Source organism: Rhipicephalus microplus, chromosome 6 (genome assembly GCF_043290135.1).
Source record: "Rhipicephalus microplus isolate Deutch F79 chromosome 6, USDA_Rmic, whole genome shotgun sequence".
Taxonomy (NCBI): Eukaryota; Metazoa; Arthropoda; class Arachnida; order Ixodida; family Ixodidae; genus Rhipicephalus; species Rhipicephalus microplus.
In genome coordinates, this window is record NC_134705.1 from 20,536,919 (window position 1) to 20,549,756 (window position 12,838).

General features: G+C 45.5%; 1 protein-coding gene across 4 annotated transcripts in view; it reads right to left on the reverse strand.

Annotated features, from left to right (window-relative positions):
• Plc21C (Phospholipase C at 21C) overlaps positions 1–12,838 on the reverse strand; it is a 685,580-nt gene that overhangs the window by 83,205 nt on the left and 589,537 nt on the right. For all 4 annotated transcript variants that reach the window (XM_075865841.1, XM_037419231.2, XM_075865843.1 and 1 more), the window contains one exon: positions 4,063–4,161. In XM_075865841.1, coding sequence (XP_075721956.1) covers positions 4,063–4,161 — 99 coding nt within the window. The remainder of the gene's footprint in view (positions 1–4,062; positions 4,162–12,838) is intronic.

The following is a 12,838-nucleotide window of genomic DNA, read 5'->3' on the forward strand; positions in this document are numbered from 1 at the left end:
ATGTGGGCGCTCCCTGACTATCACAGAAGGAGACGGTGGTGTCTGCTCTGACAGAGCCATGCTTCCGAGGTGGAGAAAAAAAAAAAAAAAAAAGAATAGCCGTCAGGCAGTCCGAAGCGGCGAACGTAAAAAAAGTCACGTGGCAGTCAGAGGAAGCGTGCGCCACAACGCAAAGTAAACAACACACACACACACGGGTGTAACGGGCATCTTTAAAGGCGTGTAATAAGATCAGCATCACCGAAAAAATCTAGGACCGCATGAAACGCGCCGGACGATCGCATCGTTAGCCCTGGGGAACATGAGTTGTTCTGGACTCATGTGCGGCAGTTCCAGTTGCATGTAGGAGTTGAGGAGACTGCGACGAATATCTGCCTGGCACTGAACACATGAAGGGCTGCCACTGCCACTGTGTCATAAGAGCCGGTTCGCCGTTTGTCTGCATCCAGTGTGAAGGCGCAGCAGGAATGCACAAGCATGCCGACCAAGTCCTGTCAATGGCAGGCATGAGATGGGATTGCTGGTCTGCTTGCTGCGCAGGGGTTCGGGTGGAGAGCCCCAACGTGGCGGGCGATAATCTGTCGCACCACATCGAAACTGTGCGTGAAGTTTGTGGTGAGTGTCCACGAATCGTGGGCGTCCTTTGCAAGCGCGTCGGCAGCCTCATTGCTGCGTACTCTTAGGTGGGAGGGCACCCACTGAAAGGACACAGCACACCCACTTCTCACCAGCACCGTAAACCTACGCATAAGGCATTGCACGATTGATGAGCCAAGTTCTTTTCTCGCAAGGGTGAGGAGCGCCGCTCAAGAATCGGAAAAGACTATGGCCGATGGCGGCAGGAGCTCGGCCAGCTGATCGGCCGCCAAGTTCAGCGCCCCAAGCTCAGCGGTCGTAGATGATGCCAAGAAGGATGGATGGCAATTGTTCTCGCCACCGGGTGCTGAAATGATGCTGGCAGCAGCCACCGAGCCATCCTTGTTCACCGAGCCATTAGTGTAAACATCATCGGCATACCGCTCCTCGGTCAGGACGCTCCTCTGCTTACCGCTGCCTCAATCGGGGTGCAGGTTTCCTGTAGTAGGACAAGCCGAAGTATGTGCCCTTTGCTGCAGATTCCTGGAATTATGGTCTATATGGCCAACCGAGAGTCCCAATGAGGCGGGATGAGCAAGAGTCTAGAGACAGGAAGATCAGTGATGATCAAGGCCGTCATATTCCAGCGCGCTGTGTCCCATGCGAGTGTGGGGCAGCGAGAGAAGTCGATTAACCAGCACCCTTCCCCTTCGCGTCATGTGCACGCGCACAACGTGGTTAAACGAGAAGAGAAATCGGTAGGCCTCGACGTACGTCAGGCCCACTGGTGAGGTGCGAAGCATTCCAAAGAGTATGACGCCGCGTTCCTCCATCTCGGGAGTCTCCCATTCAGACGCTTGCAATGCGACCAGGGAGAAACCGTAAAGGGCCCTCACTCGGGCAACAGCATTAAACATTCGCAGGGCGATGTCTGGAGGGAGGAAGCCACCCTTGCAACACGGCAAGAGCTCTGGCGGTGGTTGGGGACAGCTGGCTACCAGCTCAGGCGGTGTGATAAGACGGTAAGTTGGGCCAGTTTGTTAGGATCCATCGTCAACTTACTTACAGCGCAACACCAGAAAAAATACAGGACAGGGAAGGAGCGCCGTCTTTTCTTTCTGTTTTACTCCTTCCCTGTCCTGTATTTTTTCTGGTGTTGCGCTGTAAGTAAGTTCACTCAGGCGGTGGTCCAGTGTAATACCGAGGCACCGTACGGGGTGCCGCCAAGGTGAAATGCTTTCCCGCAATGAGAGGTGCCAAACGACGTATCGTGCTTTCGGGGAGGGGTGGATGAGAGGCGCTTCAGTCTTAGCAGGGGAGAGTTGGAGCCTAATGCTTGAGATGAAGGCATCCACTGGCTCAAGTGAGCGCTTGATGCTCTGTCGCACATGAATTTCATGCGTAGTGGGTCCAATCATGAAGAGGGCGACGTCGTCCACATAGATCGCCACACCCACCGCGTACTCTGAGTCGTACGGTAGATAATCCAGGATGCACGCGAGGGCAAGATTGAAGAGCAGTAGGCCCCAACACTGGCCTGTGGCACTCCAGCAGTGGTCGGGCGAGGCGGGCTGCGGTACCACTTATGTGGACACAGAAAGTTCTGCCCCTGAGGAACTCCTCTATATACCCAAGAAGTCTGCCGCACACACTCATTGCTTGAAGAGCGTCCAAAACAGCCGCATGAGGCAGGCAATCAAAGGCACTCTTGATGTAGAGGAGAACCAATATCTGGCGTCACTACAAAGCTTTGCATCCTCGAGGGTGGTGACCTCGTCAGAGATGGAATCCGCGGTGGATCAGTGGCTGCAGACACCGCTCTGCTCGTCTGCTAGGAAGTTAAGGGCAGAAGCAATCCATTGAAGTCGCTTGAGGGCCATGGCTTCCATCACCTTCGCAGCAGCTGATGTGAGCGAGACCGGCCTGTAGGAAGTTGGTTCTGATGAGGGCTTGCCCTTCTTTCAAACTGGGACGACGATTGGCTCCTTCCACGTCACCAGAAATGCACCAGAGCGCCAGATGCTGTTGTATTCCTCGAGCAGGCCAGGAAGTTGGCTGGTTGACGAAGCATGCCAGCACACAAGGGTAGGTGGTGCTTGAGAAGTAGCAGCGCTGTCGGCCATTTCGGGAGCAGATGATAAAGTCCAGTTGCAGAGCTCCGGGACGAGGAAGGACACTAACCAGCAGCACACCACCAAATGTAACAAGCATGTTGTTTCCGCAAAAGACGCGCCACAGCAAAAAAGACAGCTGTAGCACAAAAAACCGGAGGTCGAGAGCGTGACACACGAACGTCGTCTTTTCTCTCACTAGCACAGAGCGGGCGATGTGCACCGGTACAATATATATATAGAAACACAGTCATAAAAAGGGGCCCCTGTTCCAGTAAAAGCTTTGATAAAGTTGAACATTCAAAGGCTGAATGGGTCCTGGCAACGCCAGTGCATGTTCTAGAAGCAAGGAAAAATTCATGTGTAGTTTGTAGTCACCGCCACTTTAGCCTCGTACATCGCCTTGGCAAACATTAACAGCAATGTATGCAATTACCCCCTTTAATAACCACTATGTCTTTGCTCTTATATTTCATTAAAACAGAACATCAAATGAAGCATTGACATTTACCTAAAAAACGATAAAAAGCATGGTGATTCCAAACGCAAACGTGGTATTCACAGCAGCACAAAAAACAAGATTTGCGATGCCAATCTCCGATCAATTTGTCATTTCTCGCTTTGAGTCACAGTTGCCATGGTTACAGCAGACATGAAAGAAATTTGGTAGCGAAGGTTTTGTAAAAGAAAATAATAAAACATTACAAGCAATCTTAGTCAATGTAGTTATGCTAATGTTTTGCTTTGTGAAGCTGTAAAAGAATAATTTTACGTAAATGTGGCATTGTTTCCTTTAGTGCCACAATAGTACTGCATGAAAATATCACCCTTGAGATGGGCATCACATCTTTGTAGACTCCGAGATTACCGCAGCAGGGAGTGCAATTTAAACAACAGATATATTGTTTGGCTGATGCTGAACTGCGTACCTTAACAAACTGTTTTATGTCAATTCAGCTTTATTATTTTACTATCAGTAGAGCATGGCAAGAGAATGGTTATATGCATAATAGTTATTGGCATTGTCAGAACTACTTCCTCTGTAGTGCGGAGGCATGAAAATAACGATAATTCAGCCAGTGTGCATGGACCGGGGTCGGTATTCTTCAAACAGCCAGACGAAAAGAAATACGTGCATCTATATAACTGATGACCAAGTATCGGGTGTTTTATAGAGCATTATTTGAAGAGTGTTGAAAGAACTTGTGGGTGATGCGCAAATATGTATGTGCACTCTCATTCCAACACATCGCGCCCCAATAGAGCTTCAACCCCCCTTCCCCCCTAAAATTACGACATCAACTACAGTCAGCTCTAGCACACAAATGGGTAGTACAATGTCTGCTCCTTTTTGGAAACAACAATATTAGCTCACCGAATCCATGTACTTATGTTGAACGTCCATTTCAGCTCGGTACTGGTCCTTGGTAATGTTCATCATGGCTAGGTTGTGACTCTGCTGCAGCTCCTCTTTCTGCAACAAAATATCGCTATTGTAAGATATGTGCATCAAAAATACATGATTTTTGAGCTCGATTGTAGCTGTCAGCTGTCACACATAAGCGGTTTCCTTACGAGAATGCATAAAACGGTGCTAGAGAAGATGAGCCGACTTTTATTAATGTGTTCTCATTAATTCATCTCACTGTTGTGTGAATCATCAACACATACAGTTATACCTTTATAGAGTAAGCAACAGAGCTTCTACATTTATATAAGGCAAATAAATCATCTACGCAGAAGTCATTTGAAATTTCTTCATCGTTGAAGCTATTCGATGTAGTGGGTATTCTTGTAACATTATTTTTAGAAAAGGCAGCAAATGTGCTTTGTGTGGCCTGACGGTGATATAGCAATGTTTTTGAAGGAAATCAGCAAGAGAAGTACCACTTTTAGGGACATTCTTATGTGCTATAGAAGAAGTTGTTTAGGTCACAATATTTGCACAACACTACAACCCTTAGTGGCACAATTTAATAAGGTCTGTAGTACAGCAACTCAATATTTCTTTCAGTATAAATACCACACGTGGTACATCCGAACATATGCATCATATGCACGAAGTGCACAGCGTGCAAAATTCAAATTGTTATGCTGCCACTCCCACTACCATTACAAAAGAAGGCGCATAGAATATTCGTGGCAAGTGATAATAGACAGTGCTATACCACTACTAGTACAGTAATGAATTTTTTTTCTCGAATCACTGCTGAGTTGTGTACATTTTTTTCATATGAAAAAAGAAATGCACCTAGCCTTGGTACTACTAATCTGAATACACAATAAAATGGCACACTGCGCAATTCGAGAACAAGCTAAATGGTGTTCTTGCAGGAAGAATCGTGTATGATTGACATGGCCACTTTTTAATCATGAACTCTGGTGAATTTTCAACTATATTGAGAAAATGACACTTTCTAATAGTACTAGTATGCCCGGCCACAATGATCTAAAGGCTAAGACACTCGGCTGCTGACCCGCACACGGGGTCGAATCCCGGCTGCGGCGGCGGCATTTTCGATGGAGGAGAAAATGTTGTAAGCCCGTGTGCTCAGATTTAGGTGCACGTTATGGAACCCCAGGTGGTCAAAATTTTTAGAGCCTTCCACCACAGCATCTCTCATAATAATATGGCGGTTTTAGGACGTCAAATTCTACATATCAATCAATCAATAGTATGAACAGTCCTGTAACGTACATCTAGAGTGCTTTATTTTGCAGAGACACTTCTCAATGATTTTAGATAAGCAATAAAACAGTGAGTCCAAACCTAAACAGAGAGCATCTTTGTGCTGAGTATGCAAGACATCGCGAAATACACTACACGCTGCCACGATAAACATAGCCTACACGCTTCTTTTACCATGCGAAAAGCAAACTGGCAATGTCATTCGAAGCGGAATCAAGATGTGACAGCCCGTGTGACCAGTGATTGGTTCAGAAATGATTACAGCTACTATCTAAGTGCGGGAACATTGCCTTTTGATTTGACTCCGTTGACGTGCCCAACCCTGAAGACCTCTTGGCTCAATATTGCGCATGTTTACTGTAAATCCCGATGTAAATTACGAGTAACATGCTATCCAGCCCATGGTCTCCTAGATGGCAGGCCCGGGGTATGTTTCTCTGCGACTGACTGAACCGCCACACTCGCCAGCACAACGAACGTGTATCGCCTCGAGCGCCTGGCTCGAGGCGATACCACGTGGGTTACCGCAAGAGAGCCTATTCACTGTAGATTCTAGTAGCGGTGAAAACCACGGCAGAAAGCAGCGCACGGGAGACTCTAATGTGTGCATGTTTATTATTTTTTTTGCATACAAGCAAGAATCAACGCCACAATCTTCTGGCTGCTCGGCGCGCAAGAGATAAATCAATACTGACAGCCTAATCTGAAAGAAAAAACAACATGCCGCGTTCTACGTTTACAGGTTACGAGCGAATAAATGGATTCCTTTTCTTTCTCAGGACTACCTCTGATGAAAATTGTAACCCTGTTTCAAGAATTGTTACAGGCGCACCAACATATTCACAGCTGCAGCGCGCAGAGCGACATCGTTTTATTGCTTCTTATGTACATCCCTCAAGCGCTGAGCAGCGTTTTGCTCGTCATTGAACAATCCCTCTTAATGCGCTTTATCTATAGAGAGGACCGGTTAAGGCTAACAAGAACGACAGGCGCGCCAGCCTAAGAAGCGTAGAACGCTTCTAAGAAGCAATAAAACTTGTCGTGGCGCAGCAGTAATTACACAAGCACGTCTGCAAGAATTCTTCAAACCGCGATACAGAGAAAAGTAGTGCTAGTTACGTGAAAGGAAAGAAAAGGAACCCGCTTCATCAAACGTAACCTCACGAGCATTGAGCGTGACACTCTTCTGACTTTGCTTGCGGACTGGGTTGTAATTTTTTTTTCTTTGCAAGTGCCCACTTCCTACTCATACAATACAGCCCACTTCAAGTAGAGTCAATATAGTAAGTTCGAAGTATAGTAAGTTTCCATCGCATGGACATCACTTGCTTGAGCATTGCAATTATAAGTGCTCTAATATGGGTGGCGCGAATATACAGAAAAAAGCCCATTTGAGAAAATATATGCCCCAGCATTGACTTTACCTCTTGTTAACCTTGACCCGACATTTCTAAATGAAGGCGAGGTTATATAAAAGCTCAAAACCATTGTCTTCCTCGCCACATGCAATCTGCATCAACAACGTGGCAGTCTTTTCTGTCCTCTATGAGAGCGCCACATAGAGGAGAAAAAACGGGGCCTCGCCCACCTCTGGAAACACCCTCTCTGTCTCCATGCGATTGGGACGGCCGCAGAGAACTATACTGCGTGCCCGCCATCTCGGAGGTCATCTGCAGCCGACAAAATCGAACAACTGCTCTTGCATTGTTGCCGCGTCGTAGAAGATTGATTGATTGACATGTGGGTTTTAACATCCCAAAACCACGACGATAGTTATAGCGCGAGAACAAAACGACAACACAGACACAAGAAGGACACGAAGGACACTTCTTGTCTCTGTGTCATCGTTTTGTTCTCGCGCTATAACTATCGTCATGCCATACCAAATAGCCCAAGCTGCCACAATCCCAAAACCATCATATGATTTTGAAAGACACCGTAGTAAAGGGCTCCGAAAATTTTGACCACCTGGGGTTCTTGCACCCAAATCTGCGTGCACCCAAATCTGAGCACACGGGCCTACAATATTTTCGCCTCCATGGAAAATGCAGCCGCCGCAGCTGGGATTCAATCACGCGACCTGCGGGTCAGCAGCTGAGTACGTTAGCCACTAGACCACCACGGCGGGCGCCCGCCAAAATGAAGCCATCTGTGTGACGCTAACAGCAAGTCTGGCAAGAGTAGCATGTTGATTCAAGTTCTTAACAGAGCACGTCTAAGTGTTGTAATACAATAGTTGAAAGTTTTCTGACAAATTTTTTCGTTCATTTTGCTAAGCAAACAGAATGCTGCAGTGATATCTACGCATGCGCACACGCGAGCACATATGCACTCATATACACGCACAAACACATGCAGACTATCGCTTTTCTAGCGTGCCTTTGTCCTCGAGCTGGTATAGTTATTTCAAACAACTCAAATTATATCTTATGTACAATAATGCTTTTTTGCTATGAACTAAAGATGACAAGGCCGAGATCAGAATTTCAGCGAAACACTCTTTTTAGTGCTGCAGCGTCAAAATAGGACCGCGCTACGGGTGAACTCTTGCTGCTGTCGCAGCATTATTATGACAAAAACACTGGTAGCAAATAGACTGCATATAAAACTAGGAAATCAATTTCGTTGTGCAAAGTCAAAGTGTATTCATTTCTTGATGTGCATGTACATGTGTATATCAAGCGTAATAAACAAGCGAGGCTTCACAGCAATAACCTTCTACACATAAATCGAAGTCACTCCCGGTGAGCGCCTTGAATGAATGTATCCGGCTGTGCCCTTTAAATCGGGCGGTGCCTCACATCATCTAGCCATAAAGTTAAGTACTATCCCTATGTGTTCAAAAATTGAATTTCACTCGCACCTTGATTGTAGCCACCAATCCTCTTAGTTATTTCTACCCATTTAAGGTCTATTTTGCCTTCACTGTCCCTAAACGCCAATGCTTAGAAAAATTCCGTGGCATTATCTCGGACTATAGGGTGGAGTCCTTTACAGAACATTATCACATGTCCAGCCGTTTCTTCCACCTCTCCACACACACTACATACCGTGTCTGTGCCTTCGTATTTGGCTCGGTATGTCTTGATTCGCAATACCCACGTTCTGGCCTCGAACAACAGAGAACTACACCGGGAATCATTGTAGATCTTTTCTTTTGCAACTTCCTGCTTGAAAGTTTGGTAGGTCTCCAGTGATGATTTTGTAAGCATTCCAATCTTCCATATGTCCCTCTCTGTTTCCTTCACCTTCTTCTTGACTGATGTTTCCTTTTCGCTTGGTATTCTGCTGTTGTCTAAATACTTGCTTGACAATTTTTAAATTCGCTTCCTCCATTCAGTATCGACATTCTTCATGTACAGGTAATTGAAAATTTTCCTAGCCGAAAGCTCCTCTCCCATTTTTCTCAACTGCTCCTCAAATTTTATCTTGCTGCTAGCTTCCCTGCACTCGAGCAATGTTCATCTCATGTCACCCTGTACCCCCTGATTTGGGGTATTCCACTGTGCTCCAAAAGCAAGTCTACCTATGCCACGTTGTTTAATTTCCAATCTCACTTGAACCTCTAATTTCATGCACAGGACCGCATTGCTGGATGTCAAACACAGGACCATGGCACCTTTCCAAATCCCTCTCAAAATGTCACACCTATTGTAGTTCCACAGTGCCCTATTTTTCATTACAGCTGCATTCCTGTTACCCTTAGTCATTACGGCTCTTTCGTGCTACCTTAGATACAAAGTCGCATTATTTATCCATATGCCCGAACATTTGCATTTATCCACTATTTCTAGCATGACTTCCTGTATGTTATGCTCACTGCTTTCGTTATCATTAAAAATCATAATATTCGATTTTTGCCTACTCAAATTAAAATTTAACCCATCTCCCTCATTACCGCAGATGTCTATCAATCGCTGCAGATCTTCCTTGTTGTCGGCTATTAATACTATATTATCTGCATACATCACTGCTGGTGATGACTGTTCAATGTGTTTTTCTTGCTTGGCAAAAGAGAGGCTGAAGCCGAGTGAATATCCACTCGTGAATATTCACTGATCAGTGGGGTGTGTTTGTAAATGAACAGTGGTAAGAAGGATATCCTTCCCACAGTATAGTTCAAATACTTTCTACTTTACTCTAACTGCGTAATCTATGCTTGGCGGTTTGATCTCTGTTTTGTTTTCTACATGTTGATGTGTGCAACCATCTTCTGATGCCATGCATGTTATGTAGCAAGTCATTGTGACAAATGGTATTCTCATGATGCGGTGCAAGAAAAAAAACAAAAGTAGTGAAAAATGTAATTTTCTTTTATTGCAGATATTGAAACCTGTCTTTGAAGGTGGTTTTTTTTGCTTCCTTTATTTTTTTAATAAAAGATCGTAGGTGCAGTACTTGCCCGGTCTGTGAATAACATAATTCATTGTGTCACATTAAAAAAAATAAATGTGATTTCTATGCTATGCGTATCACTGTGCCATTTTTTATTTTTTTATGAATGACGTTGCTTATACCACAAATAAATAATTATGAAGGAACAGTTCTCACGTTATAACTACACGTAGTGTGTTTAATGTGTAGCCAGTTTATACCAGTCACCCTTTTTTTTGTGCTTGCACATTTGTGAGCTGCACTTCCAAGCACAGGATTTTATAGCAAGGGTGTCACATCAAGATGAACGAACAGGAAGAATAATAGATTGAGAACGGGAGAAACCCAAGCTGAAGCACAATGTTGCACCTTCTATCTTTCCAAACTGTCCAAAATACTTGTCCTCAAAGCCAACACGTCGTGAATCGCTAGGAAGGAAGATCGCAAGAACAAAGAGCGTTGCTTGGAGAAAGCTGTAAACAGGTCATTTAGGTATAGAGAGCTTGAGCAAAAAAGAAACAATGTGTCATCATATATGGATTTGAGGACGAAGCTGTTAGAGATCTGCAATGATAATTTTCGGACAGCACCTGTCAGTAACGAGTGCGTAAGGTTTCTTGCCATCTAAAAAAATCATTCTCCTTACAATAAATGCACATTGACTGTTCTCCCAGATCTCTCACTTCATGTTGGTTTGAATGGAGTGCAACTCCGATCGCTTCCTTGGGTTAGCGCTGTGCCAAATGCCATGCTTGGCAACGTTACTAGAAAAAAGTCAGTTCAACGCTTCGTATCTACGCCGGCAAAGGAGGATGGGCCGAGTGGTGGTCGCGAGAACTAATGGCGCTGACGTTTGATCTTGGGTAGAGTTACTCTATATGCTACCTTTAGGTAGCATATTGTCACGAGCAAAATAACACAGACTGCCAGGAGTTGACATCTTGCCCATACCCAGACCAGGAAGCAACGTTCTCATCTTCCTCCACTTCCAAGCGAGTTCACGCAACAGTGGATGGCTCATACCCATTTACCTGTGACATTATTCCCTCTCCTCGAAAAGCATCGTCTCGATGCTGGTGATGAGCGTTGAAAAAAAAAATGAGAAAGAAAAGACGCTACTATAGAGTCTAACAACTGCGCAATAAGGCGAAAAGAATGGGCTGGTGTCACAGAAGTACGCAACAATGAAAGAAGCTAGGACACGAGACACATCAAAAAGAAACAAAAGTGACCAAAAAAATAAGTAGTTATTGCATCATAAGTTAGTCCACGTTCAATTGACGACACGAGAAATATGGCTTGAGCCTTGACAAAAGCACATCACTTTGTGGAAACTGACGGGATTGTCCCGAGGTTCCCTCAGAAAGAACTTTGTATGTTACGTCACTGAGTTGGCGTAGAACTTTGTACGGGCCTAAGTAGCACCGCAGCAACTTTTCAGAGGGACCACGCTGTCGGATGGGGGTACACGCCCAAACTTCATCACCTGGTTGGAAGGTAACTTCTCCGTGTGTAAGGTTGTAGTGGCGTACATCGGCAGTTTGGCCAGTCTGAATACGGTGTCGGGCGAGTTGACGAGCCTTCTTGGTGCGTTGAGCGAACAAGCCAGTGTCTGCGTTTAACATGGCAAGGTTGTCCAAAAGGAGCATTGCATCAAGCATTGTAGTGACCTCTCGACCATGAACTAAGCGAAACGGGGTTAGGCCTGTATTCTCTTGGATTGCGGTATTGTAAGCAAAAGTTACGTAAGGCAGTATATCATCCCAGTTCTTGTTATCAACAGCCACATACATTGACAGCATATTTGCAATGATCTTGTACAGCCGTTCATGATAACCCATGGTTTCCCGATGTTCTGTAGCACTTAGTCTCAGCACTTCTTGAAACATCTATGCAGTGAAAGCTGTCCCACGATCAGTAATTATCACAGCTGGTGCTCCGTGATGGAGGATGATGCTGGTGAGAAAAAACTGGACGATTTCGGCTGCGGTAGCTTTGGGTAGGGCCTTTGCTTGGCTGTAACATGTTAAATAATCGGTGGCAATCATAATCCACCGATTCCCAGACGAAGGCGTGAGAAACGATCCGAGTAAATCCATGCCAATTCGATGGAATGATGCTTTCGGTGTGGCGATAGGCTCTAGTAGTCATGCTGGTCGAACAGGCGGAGTCTTACTACGTTGGAAGTCGCGGCATGTGCGGACGTAGTGCTTCACTGTCTTCGCGAGGCGTCGCCAGTAGTAGGAGCGGCGGATTCTTTCCAAGGTGCCCATGTGCCAAGGTGTCCAAATAATGGTTCGTCATGACAAGCATGTAAAATATCGTCATGAAGCGAGGTCGGCACAACCAGTAGGTAAGTAGTAGGCATATAGACGAAATTTTTCTTATAGAGGACTCCATCCCTGATGCAGAACGAGGCCAGCGAGTGTGCAAAATTTCGAGGAAGACTGCTTTTGCAGCTTTCGAGGTAGTCAATCAGCGGGCTTAGCTCCATGTCGTCGCATTGTTGTTGAACCAAGTCTGTTGCTGATACCGAGAAAAGGAATGTACCGTTCTCTTCAACATCAGCATTCGTACATTCGATTGGCACACGTGAGAGACAGTCAACGTCGGTGTGTTTGTGTCCTGACTTGTGAATGATTGTAACGTCAAATTGTTGCAGCCAAAGGCTCCACCGTTTTAGACGACCAGAAGGATCTTTGAGGTTGGCAAGCCAGCATTAAGAATGGTGGTCACTAACTACCCTGAGTGGGCGACCGTACAAATAAGGCCAAAACTTTGTTATAGCCCAAACATAGGCTAAGCATTCTTTTTCTGTTGCAGAGTAGTTTTTCTCTGCGGGTGATGATAATGTTCGACTTGCATAGGTAATCATGCGCTTTACACCATTTCGCTATTAAACCAATACAGCTCCAAGTCTGAAGTTGCTGGCATCCCTGTGTACCTCTGCGGCAGTGTTGTCATCAAAGTGACCGAGTACAGGTGTAGCTTGGAGAGGGTTTCGTAGCGTGTCAAAGGCGTGACGCTGATCCTGACCTCAAACAAATGGTACGCGGTCTTTTGTAAGTTCATTTAGAGGTTCGGTGAT